General features: G+C 39.3%; 1 protein-coding gene across 1 annotated transcript in view; it reads right to left on the bottom strand.

Annotated features, from left to right (window-relative positions):
• Positions 1 to 21,261, bottom strand: part of PTBP3 (polypyrimidine tract binding protein 3) — a 48,812-nt gene that overhangs the window by 13,918 nt on the left and 13,633 nt on the right. Inside the window, exons 3-8 of the mRNA XM_069879906.1 lie at positions 19,520 to 19,595; positions 14,997 to 15,166; positions 8,363 to 8,509; positions 7,126 to 7,290; positions 3,931 to 4,041; positions 903 to 1,074 (exon numbers count right to left, since the gene is read on the bottom strand). Of these exons, the coding sequence (XP_069736007.1) occupies positions 903 to 1,074; positions 3,931 to 4,041; positions 7,126 to 7,290; positions 8,363 to 8,509; positions 14,997 to 15,166; positions 19,520 to 19,595 (841 nt within the window). The remainder of the gene's footprint in view (positions 1 to 902; positions 1,075 to 3,930; positions 4,042 to 7,125; positions 7,291 to 8,362; positions 8,510 to 14,996; positions 15,167 to 19,519; positions 19,596 to 21,261) is intronic.

Raw genomic sequence — 21,261 nt, 5'->3', positions numbered from 1 at the left:
ATACAAAACCATAAGAAGTATCTGTTATGAATTACAAAACTAACAAATTAAACAGAAAGCACAGATCAAGTATGCATGAATACTACATCACATTACACCTCCTCTTATCTGTAGTAACAAAGTGTCTCTTATACAAACAACTGAATGCATTTATCAGACGAAAACAAGTCATTGTGTTCTTGAAATACACACACTGGTGCATTATACTGACAAGTTCTGGCAATACAAGTATTAATCACTGATTCACAATCCAAGAATGGTAATAGAAACATTAACGAAAAAGTAGATAAGCCACTTCTATTCTGCCAAATAAGACCTGCATGTTGCACACTGATACCAAAATAAGGCATGTAAAAATCGTCAAGCTTAGCTAATGTAGAAAAAGCTGGAATTCTTTGTCGCTTTTTTTATGTGTAAAATCATTTGCTTCATGGATGTCAGCTAGCTTTCAAAGCAAGCTAATAGATGTATTTCCGCTTACGCTCACTTGGTGAGGGAACTCTTTAAATGCAAAACATTTAAAAAAATATGGTTGTCAATAGTGCAGTATATCTTTTATATCAAAACCAAAACAAAACAGTTTTAGGTAACCAGTGTCAATTTTATGTGACTGCCACTGACCATTCTGACATCCAGCTTTTATTTTACTACCTGTACCAATGATATAATTACAGAGCATTTTACAAATGTAGCTTTTTGACAACACTTTGAATTTGCCCAAGAGCATCCCTTATGTTGTAGTTTCAGACATATGTTTATCTTGAGTAGGACTCTCTGCTTTCATACAAATGTACACAAAATGTACCCTTCCATGAACTTGGTACGAAGTCAAAACATAAATGCAACGTAAAAAGCACAATGATCTTATGGTGTTTTTATCACTAAAAGCAAAAGTTTCTTACCAAAGGCAGTTAAGGAGGGGTCCAGGGCTGGCTGCCTATCACCAGAAGGAAGGTCAAGGCGAGTGAAATCTCTACTTTTGTCATTGTTGTACTTTACCGTAAGGCTAGCCAACCTGGAGAAATCGATACGCAGAGTGCAGCACCCAGTGTAGATACTTTTGCCGTCCAGAGCCTGAAAAAAAATTACTACTTTTTCAGTGACAAAACAGAGCCAGCCACTACTGTATGTTTATTTTACTTGCACCCTGCAATTGTATCCAAATAGAAATTCATCTTGTTTTTAAGATGCTGCTTTAAGGCACCAAGTCAACAAGTATATGACCACTATCATTTACTAAACATTCTGTGTAGCATTGTGGTGTAGTCCACTGATTAGTACTATGTCACCTTCTGCCAATGGACACAACATAGCTTTACGTATGACTTGTCTTTCTAGCTGTGCTTCTAGTCTTACTTGACTCCCACTCAGCACATGATATCAGATGCTAGTAGCAATATTAATTTGGTGATTTTTTCACTGCACAGAGCTGTCCCTTACATTAATTAGTTGGTGCAAGGTCTGGAGCCCAAGTCCTGTGAGGAGAGGCTGAAGGAACTGGAGTTGTTTAGTGTCGAAAACAGAAGGCTGAGGGGAGACCTTATCACCGTCTACAACTACCTGAAAGGAGGTTTTTCCCAAGCAAAATATGATAGAATGAAAGGAAACAGCCTCAGGCTGTACCAGGGGAGGCTTAGACTGGAAAAATTTCTTCTCCCAGAAGGGTTTCACCAAGTACTGGCAGAGGCTGCCCAGGTAAGTGGTTGAGTCACCATCCCTGAAGGTATTTGAAAAAAAAGGGTAGATGTGGTGATTACAGATACATCTTGGCAGTGCTAGGTTTACAGTTGGACTCAATGATATTAAGGATCTTTCCCAACCTAAATGATTCTATAAAAATCTACCCTTTTAAGAGCAGCTACGCCTACAACGATTGCTGAAGTAGTATTTTCTGCCATGATGGATGAAGATTAAAAAAAAAAAACACACTCCACTCAACATACTTGTTATTATTTAGTGTAATCAAGACTGAAATTATAACTTCTGTGAAATCTTTAATAACATATAATTTATTATTTATACTGTTCTTTCAAAAAAGATGTTATTGCTAACAAACAGGCTATAATCCCAACTACTTCTACTAATTTCCAGTATATACTTAATCTCTAAAATACATAGTGAATTTACTTACTGGACTAAAGTGCAAGTAGTAATAGATAAATATTATGTGCCTTTAATTCTAAAGCTGAGAATAAAGTCAACTTCAATAACAAAAGTACAGTAAAATTTCCATTCACTCTAGTCTTTTTGCAATTTTTTTGAAAAAACTGAATTCTAATTACCACTTAATGCTTAGCAGAACACCTTCTATGAGAACTCTCAACACAGGTTAAAGAGAAATACAAAGTGTCCCAGGCTTAATTTTAAGCAAGTAAGTATTTTATCTTCTGTCTTTATTTTTATTCAAGTATTATAACATGACGACTTGTAACACGGCTGTCCATCCTGCACAAATCTTTGAGGTCTCAGCAACTAATATTTAATTATCAAACTACTCCCCACTGAGGAAATTCACATAATTTCATAGAAATTAAAATATTTATTATAAGGAAACATTCTAAAAGCTGCTTTGAAAAAAAATGTATTGGGTTTACATGGGAAGGTTTTAGTAGTGGGGGGATGCCTATACCTCTGTGAGAAAAGACCAGAGGCTGCCCTGTGCTGGACAAAGTGAGCTCCAGCTGGCTCCAAAACAGATCTGCCACTGCCCAAAGCAGAGTCAGTCATAACACTGCTGGCGCCTCTGTGATAACATGTTTAAGAAAGCTAAAAAAAACCACTGCGCAGCAGCTGAGAGAGAGAAACAACCCTACAGACACCAAGGTTGGAGAACAAGGGGGCGGAGGAGGTAGGCCAGGCAGCAGAACAAAGATTCCCTTTGAGAAGATGACTGTGATGCATGTAGTTCCCCTACAGCCCACAGAGGTCCACAGCGGAGCAGACACCCACCTGCAGCCCATGGGAAGGACCCATATTGGAGCAGTCTGTGAAGGACTGCATCTCGTGGGGAGAACCCACACTGAAGCAAAAGAACAGTGTGAGAAGAAGCAGCAGAGACAAAGTGTTACGGAGTGATCACAAACCTCATTCCCCATCTCCCTGCACCACACAGGGGGAGGAGGCGGAAGGATTGGGGATGAAGTTGAGCCTGGAAAGGAGGATTAAAGGTGCGGGGAAGGTGGTTTTGCTTTTCTTTTTTTTTTTTCCCCTCACTATCCTACTCTATTTTTAACTGTCAATAAATTAAATCAGTCTTCCCTAAGTCAAGTCTTTCATGGTTGTGACAGCAATTGGTGAGCAATCTCTATGTCCTTACCTTGACTCACAAGTTTTGTTATCTTAATTTCAACACGATCCTACTGTGGAAGGAGACTGAGAGCATACTGGCGGGTCTCTGGCAGCCAGCCAAGGCTGACCCATGACAGAAAATGAACCTCAAGTAGGTGCACTTTTCTTCATTACTGAGGACATGCATTTTAAAAATCTGGGTACAACTAGTTTAAAAGCAAGAAGTGAAACCATCAAATACTATAAATTTCTCCCTGAGATTCAAACCAGTAAAACATGCAACACTCATCTAATCTCTGTGCATTGAACTACACTAATCTTAGTACTGAACCTCACATAAAAATATTGCATTTAGTTTGAAAGGCAAGAAGACTTTTCGGTCAACTAGAACTACCACCACTCATCACTACTGAGAGCTCCAATTTTTGTTTTGGCAGGCTCATAGGGTATCATACCATACATTTATGTTTGCACTTGATGATAGAGGAGTATCAAAGTTACTCATATGCAACAAGAATGTTAGAATGATGAGAAGTCATAAAGTTATCCCTAATAATCCCCATTTGCCCCGGAGAAAAAGAAAACAAACAAAACCCAAAACAAACAAAAGAATAGAAATCAAGCTGAATACACTACACTTACCATTTTGGCATAATATGCATTCGTTGGATCAGCATACTGGAGCAATACTTGGAACTGATTGTTCTTAGTGAAGGTGATAATCTTCAAGACAGTTCCATATTTAGAGAAAATCTGAGAAGGAAAAAAAGCATAGACTTTCAGAAACAATGAATATTTCATGCACAATGAAAACTAGCATTTTAATACTTCATATAAACTTCTGTAAATTATTTCTTTTGTGAGAGCTGAACAGAAATTGAGTGAACTCGGAATTTTTTTTCAGGTAAAAGAAAAATTTTTAAAAGAGAGTACAAAAGATGGGGAAGAAAGATAGGATTTCTTTAAAGATTTAGCAATGACTGATAAATTAAAAGCAGTGAAGGTCAGCCTAAAGAGGCATTTGTCAAATTCCTGCAGAGAAATTGTAGATATTCAAAGGTGAGGTGTGACAAATGGTTTCATGAGTCCATTAAGATGAGACTGCAAATGCTCTTTTGAGGCACCTACCTTTAAGTTTTGTGCTCCAAACAAATTCTGCAAATTTGGTGACCAAAAATACATCTTAAACAGTTGATATGCCTAAAAAATAATCATTTAGATCCACTATCTAAACTAGAAGTCAAAGAAGGAAAGAAATAAGACAAGGACCTATTGCAAGCACAATGTGGTCAAGGGAAGTGATTCTGGCCCTCTACTCTGCTCTGGTGAGACCACACTTGGAGCCCTGTGTGCAACTCTGGAGCCCTCAGCACAGGGAGACATGGATCTGTAGGCAGACATCCAGAGAAACGCCACAAAAGTGACCAAAGGCCTGGAACGCCTACCCTATGAAGAGGGGCTGAGAGAGTTGGGGTTATTCAGCTTGGAGAAGACTCCAAGGAGACCTTATTGCAGCCTGTCAGTTCTTAAAGAGGACTTATAAGATGGGGAAAACCTTTTTAGCACGTCCTGTAGTAATAGGACAAGGTGTAATGGTTTTAAAGTAACAAAAGAGAGGTTTAGGAGGTTCTGGAGAGGAGGGAGCTGGCCCCTTCTCCCAAGTGACAGAGGACAGGACAAGGGAGAATGGCCTCAAGCTCTGCCAGGGGAGTTTCAGGCTTGACATGAGGAAAGAATTCTTTATGGAGAGGGTCATTGAGCACTGGAACAGGCTGTCCAGGGAGGTGGTTGAATCACCTTCCCTGGAGGTGTTTAAAGGACAGGTGGGTGAGGCGCTGAGGGGCATGGCTTAGTGATTGATAGGAATGGTTGGACTCAATGATCCTGTGGGTCTCTTCCAACCTAGTGATTCTGTGATACATATTAGGAAGAAATTTTTTATGCTGAGGGTGGTGAAACACTGGAACAGGTTGCCCAGAGAAGTGGTAGATGCTGCATCCATTGAAACATTCAAGTTCAGGTTGGATGACGCCCTGAGTAACCTGATCTGTTTAAAGACACCACTGCTCACTGAAGGAGGTTGGACTAGATGACCTTCATGGTCCCTTCCACTCTATGATTCTATGATTTTGGGACCTAACCTTCTAATTAACAGCTGAATGGTATTTCATTTATTGCAAATGCAAGCTTCTCAGAAAAAAAAACATTAAAAGTTGAAATTAAATATATATACACACACACACACATTCAAAATGAGAGTTTGCACTCCATGAAGGTGTCTGTACTAAAGAAAAGCCACAAAGAATGAAGACAAAAGTATAGCTATCATGCAAATGCAGAGAAACTATGTTCAAATTAACAGCGGAAGAGGAAAAGTGAGTTTGGAAGTATCAATGGTTTTAGAACAACCTGTTAGAATTCATGCAAAGTCACCCCCTGATAAATATTAAGCCTGGAGTGGAAAGAAAGGCCAGAAATAAGGGCAAGCATCTCTTGCCAGCCTAATAGACCTAGCTTTGTGGATAGAAGACACACTGTCCTAATGCTTTATCCCCAGTTTTTCAGTCTCTCAGAAAGAAGCTTTTTTATGCTGTAGTCATAATTTTGTTAGAAGACAGAATAGAAAACTTTCACAGCAATTTAAAATTAGCTATTGAGTTCCTGTTCACAAAGCACTTCCCCTTAAGGAAGGCTTAGAGACAGCTCCTGATCACAAGCTTTTCTGTGATAATCCACAAGACTAAACAATTCTTTTTAAGATAATTTAAGTCAATGTACTCTCTTTGATGCTAAACCTAAACCCCAGTGTATATATCAATTTTGCTTCTGCAAAGGCAGCAATGAATATTCTGTTTCTTATAATTAATACTTGAAGATGTATTGTGAATAAAATTGGTTAGCTGCTTGGCAAGCAGTTACAACATAAAAAATACAATAAAAAAGTTTCGTATAACAGCTTGCCTACCACTATTCCACATGATGCCATACTTCCCAGTGAAAATTTTCATTTCCATTAACATTACCACACTTAAAAACAAATGTTATATTGTAGCTATCGTGCACAAAGCACAGCTTTAATTAGAGGAGATAGTTCTCTGTTAAGAACTCCAAATTACCTCCCTTTTCAAATATTGCTTAATCTTTTAGACTTGTTACAAAAGCGGAATGAGGGTCGTTGGGCAATTCAAAGGCTGAAAAAATATAGTTCTGCTGCGCTGAAGTAAACATTAATCAAATTAAAGTAAATTAACATAAGACTTCTCTTCCATGGCTTGCTTAGTAAAAAACAAACAAAAAAAAACACAAGCAAAAACCACACACAATATTAGTTCCAGGAATTGCTGTTATGCTATTAAACTATTACATCTCCCATAACCACAGAAGTTTGTTTGCAGGTTATTGTGAGTGCACCAGTAATCCTGAATAGTTGACATAGCATTTCCATGAGCTCAACAGTGAAACAGCAATACTCATATATACAAAGAAAAGTTTAAATCAGGGAAACTACTACATAAAAGTGACAACTAGTATATTAGTTAATCACTATCACTAGGGGGGGAGATACAGAGAAAGAGGAAATAGTAAGAGGTAAAGGGGAAAAATAGTGTCGGTAACAATCAACTGTTGTTTGAAATGCTAGTAGAGCCACAAAAATCTTCTTCCAGGACTGCAGGCTCTTGTAAAAACATCCCAATTAACAGTGGGATGCAAGAACAGCGCATTAATGAAAGACACTTATCTGAAACATGTTGAGGAATGTCCATTCTGTTGATGGATTTATAATGGCAACCTTGGAATAGATACTATTTTATTTTTTTTTTTAGCCATCCTCATTACCTGATACAGCACTTCTAAAGTGACAGGGTAGAGAAGATCTTCAATAATGATTCGAAGAATAGAACCTTCACCTGGAAGGATCACACCTTCAGCAGCAAAAGCACTTGTAAAAGCCACACTTCCAGACTGCTTAGCACTCACAGCTTGTAATGCAGCTTGGGTTCTCTGAAATGATGACACAGTAGAAATCACAATGACCTCACATGCTACAAATTATTCATATCTAAACATAGATAACGTAAAATGATAAGCATGTAAAATGCATTTAAAATGCAATATTCAAAAACCACATTCCTGTCATCTGATTATCAGTTCAAATCTTACACTAATATGTTAATCATACCTCTTCTTTCCCTTCCCCCTCCCCAGATAAAACTTTCACAAAATTATGACTCTCTTTTAGTTACTGTTACTACTTTGTAATGCCATATAGACACAATCTCAATTTGATTCAATAAACTTTTGTCATGCTAGAGATTTTCCAGCAAATCAATATAATGACAATATTATATTAGACTAACAACCAGCCAGTGCACCAAGAATTATTTGCTCTGCTTTATTAAGATTTCATTCTCTTCAGGAACTAAGTTTTGCTGAGGATAAGCTTAAAGGTGCAGACAGTGCTCTTCTTTTCTGAGCCAAACAATCAATCACAAAAAACACCTTTGAATCTCACTCCTCAAATTGCCTCAAGGGGACTTGGGAAGTCTCGACACTTCTTTCTGATGGACTTTCCTCAAAAAGTACTGCAGAGTACCTCTGAGAGCACTATGCAGACATATTCTTTTCAAAATGTAGTACTGTGACGAAGTTATGTCCTCAGCAAAAGCTGCACATACAAGCAAGGTGAAATAACAAATTCCTTTACTGCTTCCCATAGGCAGGCAGGTATTTTGCCATTTCCAGGAAAGCAGGTCACCACTATGTATAATGGTGACTCAAGAAGAAAAATGGCATAACTCTAAATGTTCTGCCTCCTCCTTCTTCCATCAGCTTTCATTGCTGTACCTGACATCATGTGGTGTAGGATAGCCCTTTGCGCAGTCAGGGTCAGCTGTCCCAGCTGAGTCCCCTCCCAACTTCTTGTACACTCATACTGTCCAGGCAGCGTGAGAAACAAAAACAGCCTTGATGCTATGCAATTATCACAAGTTACTATGACAAAAATTACCCTAGCCAAAGCCAGTACACAACTCATGTCCAATTCTATCCTGTTAAACAGAAATATTATACTTACAGCATGACCTGGTAGAGTGTCAGTCTTGAGTTCTCTGTAATTGGAATACTCAATATCAACAGGCTGACTGCGGAGGTAAGGTGTAGAAGTAGTATAGTGGTTCACCATAGCAACAGCAGCTTCTTCAGAAGCCATTTCCAAAAACGCCTGCAATCAATACACAGCAGTTCTCAGTGTTGTTGTCTTTACAGGAGTGAGTAAAGCATCACTGTACCATTTACACCCAATTCCATTCTCAGTAGAACAAGATTGAGTGAAAGCACAATACTGATTTGCTGAGCATTAAAATGCATTGGTGTGTGCTTGTTTATGGGGATATTTGATTTCATTTGATATGTGAGTTTTCTTTAAAAGTCTTATATTTTAAGTAAAATAAGTCATTAAAGAAGAGCTGGGATAGGTACAATATATGGAAAGTGATGCTGCTAAAAATCCCAAGCTGCTAATGATTATTAGATTCCTTAGTCCAAGCACTATTACCTCCGTAGCAGATACAAATACTGACTGAAAAAGTAGGAACAGAACACTACACATCTACCAGTTTGTGCATTATATTAACCCAGATCAGTGCACTAGACAATTTTCGAATGAATGTCTATTATTTTTAGGATTTCTGTATTAAGTGATTGCGTGAACTACCCCATCACATCTAAAGAGGACGTTTTTAAAAATTAAGCAACTTATTTCACATTAAAAACAAATACTTGTTAATCACTTAATCAGTCAGGCTGTTTCAGGACATATGTTGACATCAATAGTGCCAATGTAGCTCTTCATCATCTGTTTACTCCTATGTAATGTGATTATAATGTGTAGCAATACTATTAAGTTACTACACCATTATTTAATCCAGTATTTATAGAATCATAGAATGGTTTGGGCTGGAAGGAATCTTAAAAATCACCTAGTTCCAAACCCCCTGCCATGGGCAGGGACACCTCCCACTAGATCAGGCTGCCCAGGCCCCATCCAACCTGGCCTTGAACACCTCCAGGGATGGGGCAGCCACAGCTTCCCTGGGCAACCTGTGCCAGTGCCTCACCACCTTCATGGTGAAGATTTCTTTCCTAATGTCTAATCTAAATCTTCCCCTCCTAATTTGTAGCCATTGCCTCTCATTCTATCACTCCATGCCCTTGCAAAAAGTCTCTCTCCAGCTTTCTTGTAGCCCCATCAGGTTAGAAGGTTGCTATAAAAACTCCTCAGAGCCTTCCATTCTCCAGGCTGAACAACCCCAGCTCTCTCAGCCTATCCTCACATGGGAGGTGCTCCAGCCCTCTGACCATCTTTGTAGTCCTCCTCTGGACATGTTCTAACAGTTCCATATCCTTCTTATGCTGGGGATTCCAGAACTGGACACAGTCCTCCAGATGAGGTCTCACAACAGTGCAGTAGAAGGGGAGAATCTCCTCCCTTGGCCTGCTGGTCTCGCTTCTTTTGATGCAGCCCGGGATACAGTTGGCCTTCTGGACTGCAAGAGCACATTGCCAGCTCACGTCAAGCTTCTCATCAATCAGCACCCCCAAGTCCTTCTCTCAGTCACGTTGTCCACCATGCTGTATTGAAATTACTGATGCAGATGTAAGACCTTGCACTTGGCCTTGTCAAACTTCATGAGGTTCACATTAAAAACTTAAAATAAATATTAAGACATTCATACATATTTGAAAATATTAAAATCTTGAAATGACAATGAAATATTTAGACATTGCTGCAATCATTTCAGCCAAATGCAATACCAAAAGATGCATAAAATGAACCACATCTTCCACCTTGGGGCATGTGGGACGCCACACGCGATGACGAGGAGCTAGATTGCTCGCCCCTGGGAACCGGTGGGCCCAACAGGACGCATAGTGAGGTAGCTGTGGGAAGGGATTTCCTATAGCTTGCCAAGACCTTGTAAGGCATCCGAGGCTGGGGATAGCTATCATTGCATTTCAAGTGTTGTATGTGCCCAGTACCGTGTGTGGTTTAGATATCCATAACATCGGAACTTGTGGATCCAATTCGACTGGTCGCAACTAACACTGTTTGAGTTGGGCTGGCCCTGAAACGAAAGGCTGTGTGTTTGAGATGCAGCATCGCTGCAAAGTGAGTGAGGAGTTCTGATTGTTGTGTGTTGTTAATTTGTTCTGTGCTCCATGAATTGTTTAATGTATGATAGAGTACTGGAGTTTGGCAAGAATTTAAAACTTTGGATACTGGTGGGGAGAGAAGTGGGTACACCGGGGTGGGCTCAAGTAGCCGACCTGTGCAACCAAGGAGTTTCAAGTACTATGCAGGTAAAACTAGGCAGGACAGCTTGCTCACTCTGAAAAGCAAGGGGCACTGCCAGAGACAAAGAGCTTGAAGCTTCAAACATTTATAAAACTTACAAATTAGTTTTGAAAATATCTAGCAAAAAGGAAAAGAAATGGAAAAACCCAGGCTTGCAGCTGTGTGTGTGTATGGGTGCCCCCTCTTCTGCTTCTTTGCTGAGTCCACGGGAGTTAAACATGTTATCTCTGTAGGGAGAAACTGGCTTATGAACAATTCTATTCACATAAGAATAATGAGAAAACCGGCTATTATAGGGATTCCTAAATAGGCTTTATTAAAAGATGGGAGAAATTATCCTTAAAATTTTAAGAGTGCCAACTATAGATTTATCCAAAATTTGTTGTGTGATTATTTCTGTGGACAGTGTTATTGTGTATAATTGGGGAAGAATACATTCAGTTTTGGTATATGTGTGTGTATATTATGTTTATCAGTAATGTAAGAAAGGTTGAACTACTGCCTAATTGGCAAGGACAAAACTTAATGTAATTTAACGGAAAGTATGATCAGTAGTGGAAAAGAAAGTTTGGTTCCAGAAATCTGGGACCTTGAGGGGAAAGACTGGGAACGGGTTAAAGAACAGTGTAAAGAAAGGTTTTAGTGAAAACTGAGAAAGAAGGAGGTGAAACTAAGGAAAAGGCAAACTAAAGAAACTAAAAACGGAAAACAAAAAGAGCCCTCTGGGGTGTGTATTAACACATTGGAAGGATGTTGTTTGGAACTGGGAGCACTGAAAACAAGAAGACCCTTATTAAATATTGTAATCAATGGTGGCTGCTTTACAAATTCGATGACGGGGCAAAGTGGCCACTTAATTAGACAATAGATTATAACACCATCTTACAATTAATATTGGTTTTGAGGAGAGAAGGAAAGTCGGATGAAGTGTCTTACAAGGATATGTTTTTAACCCTCCATAATAATCTGGAGTGAAAAAGGGACTGTGGAATTGTGTCCCCCACAGGACTCTCTGGCACTCACCCCTGAGCGAGAAAATAACAAAGAATCTGGAGGTAAACTGAGGCAATTGTTGTTCAGTGTGCAGCATCATTCAAAAGCGCACAAAGTTAAACAAAACTTGCCAGGCACCAGAACAGGATCTAACTGATCTGTTTAAGCCTTCCCCTCAATCACAGGAACAAGATTCTGACTTGGAAAGGACCCCCACTCCTCTGGATAGCCCTGTATCCTTCCACACCAGAAAAAGTCTGCTCCAATGGTCCTGCAGGCAGCTGTCTGGGAGGCAGTAGGACCTGATGGAGAGCCAGTGCTAATTAAAGTACCTTTTCCACTGTCGATTTAGAAGCATGGAAAAGGTTGCCCGAGACTACCGGAATGATCCGGTAAGTGCAGCCAAATATTTTCTGTTTATTGTAAGACAGCACAACCCTGATAGGGGTGATCTACAGTTATTATTGGAGTGTTTGACAGCGACAGAGAAACAATTAAACAGTCTTAAAGACTGTGCGGGATTTGGCCAAAGATTATTATAAACGAGAAGGGGTGAACGTTAAAGATTATTTCCCTCTTCAAGACCCAAAGTGGGATACAAATGGAATGCACGTAAAGAAAGGCTGCAAGCATATCAGGGGTGGATTCTAGAAGGGATGGAGAGAGCCATTCCCAAACCAATAAATTGGTCTGTATTATATGCAGTTAAGCAAGGTCCTTCCGAGTCACCATCTGAATTCCTGGATTGATTAAGGGACGCAATGTACCACAGCACACTGCTGGATCCTGGGTCAGAGGTAGGAATACAACAACTAGTTTCTTTGTTCTTGGGTCACTCAGCAGGGGATATCAGGTGTAAATTTCAAAAGCTGCATTCCATAGGAGATAGGAACCTGCAAGTATTGTTGAATGAGGTGAAAAAGAAATGAAAGAGAACGGAGTAATCAGAAAGGACAGATAGTGGCCCATGTGAAGGAGGATTGAGGAAGATCTGGGAAATCCACCCTAGCAGATCCTCTGATTATAATGAAGCTAGGGAAAAAGTAAAATAAGGTAGAATTTTAATTGATGCCAGGGCAACATATTCAGTTTTAAACCAAGCTTTGATACCCCTGGGAAAAGACTACATGATGGTAAAGGGAGCAACTGGCCAAAGAGAAAAGGCATATTTTTGCAAACTTTTGAAATACAAATTGGGGAAACAATGGGGTATACACCAATTCCTGTACATGCCCCACTTCCCTGAAGGCACTCTTGGGGAGAGATTTAGTAGAACAATTAGGGGCTGTGATTAAATTTGTAAAAGGGGAAATTACTCTGGAGGTAAATTATCAACAATACATACAATTAATGAGCTTATCTCTAGCTAGTGTGCCCACCCGAGGAAAGGTCGACGAGGAAATTACGAACCAGGTATACCCTGGGGTATGGGCTTCTGATGTGCCCGGAAAAGCAAAGAATGCTCCACCTGTTGAGGTCAAATCAAAGAAGGGCGGCAGCCAGTAAGAATTAACTAAGATCCCCTAAAGAGAGAAGACAGGGAAGAAATTCGGCCAATACCTGTCTGTAAGACTGATGGATCATATCAAGTGGTCCAGGACTTATGAGCTGTAAAATAAAATAATAAAGACCCCTATCTGGTGGTGACAAACCCATATACTCTATTGACTGTATTGACACCTGGAAGGGTCACGTAATGAGGAGGGATGAGTTCTCACCTCACAAGGTAAATTAATCATATGGGTTTTAGTAAAGAGAAGCATAGAAAAAGGCACTGGGGAGCAGAGGTCCTGTAGAAATGCCTGATTAGAGAAATTGTAGCTAGAAATGTATACATTACTGTGAGACAGGTGACTCAGCAGTGTGACATTTGCCTCCAGACTAATCCCAAAAATACCCCCACACTGGAAATGGGCCAAATTGGGAAAGGCAACGGGCCTGGACGACAATGGTAAATTGATTATTTTAGAACTTCCAAGAAAAGGGTGGTATTGATATTTGTGAGTACTAACCGATACCTTTTCAGGTTGGCCAGAGGCATTCCCTACCAGAACAGCCAAGGCTCGAGAGATAACCAGAACATTAATACAAGAGATAATACACCATTTTGGGGTTCCAGTGACCCATCTGTCACTTTGAGATCCATCCAGACACTAAACAGAAGACCATACTTGTATATATTGGCCTAGGCTGTATATGTTTAAGAACTGCTTGTATTTCTATAGTAATAGATGAGACAATTACAGATAGCAAGAATCATTCTAATTTTTGCATTGTAATTTTGTTAAGATTGTCAGGTGTGACTTTTCTTACTTAGCACCAGTCATATCTTATCAGTCGATACACTATGTAATGAATCTTATATTGGCAAAACAAATAATGAAACATCAGGATCTGATCATGTGGGAGAAAGACCCTGAAAACAGCTCACCATGACACAGAGGAAATGAACAGGGTCCTGAAAAGGGTAAAGAAGATGCAAACCATCATTGGTGGGACATGCTATTTGGATGGTCCCCCACTGGGACTGGCATTCTAAATAAGTTTCGTCACCCCATTATTGTCCTGTTGATGCTAGTTTTAGTTAGCTTTGTTTTCTCTACTGTGTTGTTCGTTTGGAATTGGAGAATGCTACAACAACTAACAATTTTGACCTCTGTGTCTAGTGCTCATGAGTATGTGTTGAAAGGTATTTTTCAAGCAAAATACTATCCAACCCCCCTTCAAAAAGTAGATCATTTGTGAGGCAAACTAATTTGCCCAAGTTTAAAAGACAGGGGGGAATTGATGTGCGGGCATATGATATCGGGGAAAAGTTAGAAAAACTTAGAAGGCTTAGGTCGCTGAAATACGCATTGTCTGCTAGTAAAGGCCTTGAAGACCCTGGATGCTGATAAGGGAGGAGCTCATCCGCAGACATTCACTGATAAGGGAAAGCTGAAATGTGCACAACAGCAGAAAGCTGACTGCACGTGTCTCTGCAGTCTCGGAGCTCAACCAGGATGAGAATGCACCTGTGCACAGATTGGGTTCAGGGACGAATCATGAGGAAGATGAAGGCTACTTCAGCCCTGAGCCCCAGACCATGACACCGCACCTGCACGAGTATGGGAGAAGCTTCTTGAATTTAATTATAACAAGAAGCAGGGAAAGGTCATAAAGATGTAATAGGCGCTTATGAATTGGCATGTCTTTACACTATAACTATCTGCTTGTTAGACCATACTGTGTGCGAGTTAGGAGGATTACCCCCTCACACCTGCCAGCGAATAAACACATACCTGCTTTATAACCCTTAACGGAGTTATAGAGTTTGATTCCACAAAACACTCTTACAAATGAAACACTGAAAATTACATACCTGATTTTTTCGCCTTAGCCTCAAGAGGTTGGTTACTTTGCCAAAAGGGAGGCCTAGTGAAATAATTTCTGCTTCACTAATGTGATTTGGAATTTGACGGAGATGAAGAACACGCGAAGGGGAGCATGGCAATTCGTCTCTTTTAAATTTCTTCTTCTCATTCTCAAGTTCTAAAATATTTTAGAGAGGGGGACAGACAAGCAAACAAGGAAAAGTTATTGCATAGTACAGATATCAAAACCTAAGAGATAAACTGCTGTCTCAGCATCCACATTGCCTTATCAATAGCTCTCTGAATCTGAAGAAATGACAGTTCATATATAACCAAAGCAGTTTAAGAAGGCCCCTTCAGCTGTTCCAAATCTCCACTGCAACGGAAGTGTGGTGTGTTTTGTTTGCTTTGGTTTGGGGGTTTTTTGTGTGTTTATTTTCTTGTGGGTATTATTTTTTTAAGTCTTACAGACAGAGAGACCAATAACTTTTTCCCAAGTGCCCATGTAACGTATTTACAAAATGTTAATTACACAGAAGGAGGACAAGTAGTAATTAGGAGGTAATACCTTTGGGGGTTTTTTATTACTAACATATCTTCCCACACAATATATCTCTTATTTATATTCAGTTGTTACCTCAAATTTCTTTTAATTTTATTAAAGAAAGCCTGCTGTCCCACATGTTTCTATGTTTTTTAAAAAGTCTTTGAAAAGGGTAAACAGCAATGAGGCATAAAATCCATATAGATGCTAAAGTCTTCCACATCAGCTGTCTTTTCTTTTAACATATGCCTATTTGCATCCCATAACAGGTAAGTGACTAATGATTACATTTCAAGGAGATGCCACTGAGTCCTTGAGAGCCATTTTAAGCAGAAAACCACATCTGGAACCAGGCGTATTGTTCTAGAGCCTAACACAATGGAGTAATAACTTAAAGTCGTGAAAATTAAATCATTAGCCAAACCACAGGTCCCACTAAAAGACTATCCTAAAACAAGCAACAGAGGCTTATGAGACTTGATGAAAACAAATCCTAAACTGAGAGGAAAGACAAAATATTTGATGGAAATTTTATTGATGTCTAACTGCATACTACGTAAGTTAAAGGAAGAAACAGCAATCTTTTACGTATATGCTATGCTCCAATGTAAGATAGCCGTAACACCTTATGTGTTGCATTTAGCCTTACAAGCAGAATCACAAAAAAATTAGGGGAAAAAAATCTCTATGAGCTTAGTAAGTAATTTCAGATTTTGCTGTAGGTTTTCCATACAGTCTATGGCTGAGAAGCAGTTCACACAAGTCATTCTGCATAAGGATCTTCAGGGTTGGTTTTTTTCTTACTGGTGGAAGCCTGAAACTAAGCTAGATGATCGAAGCCCCAACCAAGACACTCTCATAAGCCAAGTTAACAAATTCCTCCACCTACAAACCAGAAAAGTGGGTTATACATGATTTTTTTCCACCAAGAAATTTTAAATTGCTTCATGCTATACGTGCATTCTGAAAAATGTGAACATCTGGCGTGCTTGTTGGGCGTGACATTTCAAGACAAATAGACATATATTATATATATATATATATTTATATATATAAAAGCACCAAGCCACAACAGAATATACTACTACTAAAGCCTAACAACCCACCCTGTTTTATTAAATCTGCTTTTCAGGTTCAATACAGACAAGACGTGCTTGACTTTACTAAGTCAAGGACTGCATGACTAAAGAAAGCAGGAAATTAAACCTAACATGAATTTTACCTTTAGTTTAAGATAAGAGTTTCTCATAGAACCCACCTGGGTTCTGACTCACTATCAGAAATGACAAGATGGAGCCAAGTGTAAAGCACAGTATTTTCTCTCTATATCTTCACTGAGTCTGACAGGAATTTTCAGGTCACACATTCAGTTAAAAAGGACAGTGCTTACCATAACAGTTTCAGCTTGTGTACATGCAGCATGCATCTTCTGTTTCACACTCTACCCATCAGCAAGCTTATGCTAGCTCTAGATTATCTGGCCTCTGGGAAATGACCAACACCTGACTTAAAAATGCTTTTTAAAGGGCTTCTTTCCCTGTTGTAATTTTATTATGTTTTGTGGAAGACTTGCTAAGTCACTAAATAAACAATAAAAGCTACCACTCATATCAACCAAAGTATACGGACCTCAGCATTTTTTAAACCATGCTTCTTTCTCTAGCTATTGTTTGATATTATCACCCTGCATCAAAGTTAGTATGTGGTTTTCCTGGCATCTAAATTTCAAAATTGATTCAACAATTCTTTAAAGCATGCCCAAGGTGATCACATCTGCCAAATTTTATAGTCTGTTGGGTGGAAGTAAAAAATGCTTTCAGAGAGGAAAAGACAAGAGAAATCTGATGTACAAAATGAAATATGGGGCCTGGTGCCACAAAGGAAAATTCATTCCAATCATGATTAATGAGTGGTACAAATATATTTCCTAAGTAAGTAGCCTCAGATCAAGAAATCCAAAACATATTTTAGATATGTGACCTACCATACCAGAAATGCCCTCCAGCTGCAGGTGAAGAAGTTGTATTAGGTAAAGAGATAGATCTCAACAGAGATCATATAAACCCAAAATAAAGTATAGGGTTATTAATGACAAGGAGAGTATTTTCAGAGTTATTAGGAGATAAACGTCTATCTTATTTTAAAGTTTAATATTATTTAGACACACTGGATGTCACAACGAATCACAGAATCACTAGGTTGGAAAGGACCCATTGGATCATCAAGTCCAACATTTTCCATCAATCAGTAAACCATGCCCCTCAGCACCTCATCCACCGGTCTTTTAAACACCTCCAGGGAAGGTGACTCAACCACCTCCCTGGGCAGCCTCTGCCAGTGCCCAATGACCCTTTCTGTGAAATATTATTTCCTGATGTCGAGCCTCAACCTCCTGTGGTGCAGCTTGAGGCCATTCCCTCTTATTCCGTGCCCTTGTCACCTGGGAGAAGAGGCCAGCTCCCTCCTCTCCACAATCTCCTTTCAGGTAGTTGTAGAGAGCAATAAGGTCTCCTCTCATCCTCTTCTCCAGTCTAAACAATCCCAGTTCTCACAGCCACTCCTCATAAGACTTGTTCTCCAGGATGAAGGATCAGTGGTTGCGCAGGTCATTAATAGCAGACACTTAGACTCCATACAAACTTATATTCCTTTCTAGCAGGTTTCTTCTCACATAAATGTCATCTACACATACCAAAAATATATTTTAACTATTAAATTACTGAAGTTATAAGTTAATGCTGTTTGAAGGCAAGCAGAAGCTCCTGGATGTCACACTGAATTAATTAGCACAAGCGTGAACAATCTAACATGTGCAAGTCAAAGAAATCAAAAAGAAAGATAGCTCCTCAGACTCCTTCTTCCCCTTATTTCTTATAGGAAATAAGGCAAGTAAGTCCTACATGCTTATCAAGATGTCAACTGCTCTGCCCCTTGTCCCACTATAGAATTAACTACTTGGAAACCACTACTGACAGCTAGTTCTCTATGTACTAAGCCAGTTAACTTAATTTAGAGTTAACTTACGCAACCTTTTGCCATTAATACTTCAAGCCCATCTAAGCTGAAAGTACCTCTAGAGGAAGCAGTCCCAACTTTCTCTCACTTTTAACAATTTGTTGGAGTCAAAACTACATGTAACCAAATACACTTACTTCATCTTTCTCAAGATAAGGAGTAGGGCAGAACAAAAATTTCTTTTGATGGTAGTACTAGTTTAACACATCTGAAGAAACATGTGGCTGTGGTTTCACATTGAGCTATCACATTGCTTAAAGACACCCAGTTTCCTTAACCTACATCTGTCTATTCGGTTTCCCATCATCTCCCAAAACAAAACATTCTGCTGAAGAACAATCTGTGCAGATATGTGGTGACCAGATCAAGGAAACTTCAGATCAAGAAGAAAAATCATTTTTCTTAATACTTCCGTTGCAAAAATACATCTCAATCCATGAAGAGTTTGTCAGGGAACAAGGACTGGCAGGAAAACACCTGAAAACAAATCACAGGACTATCTGTGCTGCTGCTTAAGAAGTCCTTAAATGGGGCAGAAAACAGGAACAGAAACAGTCAAGGTAATCCGCTTAACTCTTTATGTTCCACCAAACTGAGTTTGATACAGGACATTCATCTTCTGCCTCTGTAACCCCTACAGTCTTGAAATACTTCCAAACCAGTTCCTTTCAAATGCACCACTACAAGAAAATTGAGCAGGCACTTAAGAACCTGTACAGAGGCTACTAGCTCAATTACAATTACAGAAAATAGAGATTCCCCCTATCCCCGCATTTCAACTGATCAGTTTTGGAGCTCCTAAATACTGTTGTTGCATTGGATAGGCTCCAGTGGCTCTACTGCTGGAGTCAGACTACAGTTCAGGCTTGGTGAGGCCGCTCATGGTGATAAAAAATACAGAAAAAATATATTTACATAAAAACCCCCACATTGTTGAAGAAGAATTATGATAAAAATCTTTCTTATGCATACCTGTGGTTTCAGTAGATCTGTCCATGGTAAAAAGCCTGTTACTGACAACAGAAGAAAGAAGCTTGCTGGGTTCACACTAAAAAATAGAAGACAAGATTACTAGCAAAAGCAGTTACAGGGAAAGTGCTTAATAAAAACGCACTACTCATTTAATTCTTCCCCAAACCACCTCCTTTCTCTACAGATTACCCACTATTGCTGTGAGCTTACTTTTCAGGAAAAAAAAAGCCAAGCACATAACTCCTCCTTCTGTCTTAAGATGATAGCAAGTTCAGCTGTGATACATTTCTTACTTCTCTTATTACTTCTTCAACTACAGTTTATATTTTAAAAGATGAAGAATAATAAATGCTCATGAAAAGAAAGGAGTTGGTTGACAGCTCTAAGTCTGCCATACACCATTCCTTCCAGATATGAACAAACACTTGGAAATACACAGATAAGGTCAGCATTTGTGATTAGACATAGTGGACTTTGAGCATAACTAACTCAAGACTCATGGTATATATATACCTATATATACCTATGGTATATTTCTTAAACCTAACCCTTGGCCTAAGAATTTGATAGTGGATCATACATTTATAGGAAAAACATACTGAAAATTAAAGCAGATGCTTTAAGAACATTGACAAATCAAGGCTCTAACTCCCAATAGAGAAGAGTAAAAGGATAACAGCTTCAAAAATCAGTGCCTAGCTGCCAGTTAAGTCTGTCTACTCTCTAAGATTGCTAGTAAACAGTCAAGCATTGGCTTCAAAACTCCAACATGAAACGAAGTACCACAACACCTCTGAAAGGCAGCTAAGGTTCCTGAAACTTTTGCAACACTCCTCCATAAAAGCATTTTCATGAAAATGTTGTGACTAAGGCCAAGCATCTCTACAGGATGCAATGACTTGATCCAAACAGCTCCTTATCGCTTTGATGGAAGGAAAGGTTCCCACAGCCCTTGCCTCTGTATTCCCACCTGTTCACTGTCATGAGCTGTTTATCTTGCACTGTTTCTGGTACCCGAGCGATTTTCTATGAGATCACTCCATCCTCCAACCTGCCAGCACTCTACAGTGAGTTAGGTTATTACAACATCAGCTGAAAGAGAGGTTGAAAAGTGCCAGGACACAGTGCAAAGGAAGGGGTAGGAATACCTGAAGAGGCGACTGGACTAAAGAAGCAGCAAGACATCATGCTGGCTTATATTGGCTATGGAAGTACTGCTCATAGAGCACTGGTTTATAGGCTGTCTGTGCTTCAAGAAATAGTTTGGTTCTTTAGATCCTTGCAATTAATCATGTGTTCCTGCTGTTTCCCCAGCACTGGGAAGTTCATTGACAACAGAAGGCCGTGACCAGGTTAGGATGCTGAAAAACCTTTTCAGTCAAAGTTAGCTGCCCACGAACAAGCACAGGTGTTAGTGTGGGATGGAAAGAAAACATGGCTGTGTTCATTCCTCTCTGGCTTATTATTGTTAACCATGAAATTTCATCTTGACAATAAATTTAAATGCAACATCTAATTGCAGCAAAGAGTCCCGGAAATCATTTTTACATTAAAAGAACTAAAAAATATAAAAAACATACTCTAAAAAAAATCCAATTCTTACAGTTTACAATTGCCACAAACTAAATCTATCTGCAATAAAAAAACAGGCTCATGTAAAGCTCAGCCTATTTAGCTAAGCAATAGCGCACATCATCCACCATATATCTTAAGTTATGCCTCCTTGGGTGGTCACATTTTAA

This window comes from Phaenicophaeus curvirostris, chromosome Z (genome assembly GCF_032191515.1).
Source record: "Phaenicophaeus curvirostris isolate KB17595 chromosome Z, BPBGC_Pcur_1.0, whole genome shotgun sequence".
Taxonomy (NCBI): Eukaryota; Metazoa; Chordata; class Aves; order Cuculiformes; family Cuculidae; genus Phaenicophaeus; species Phaenicophaeus curvirostris.
The sequence above is the reverse complement of the archived record's forward strand: the minus strand, read 5'-3'. Positions and strand labels throughout refer to the sequence as shown.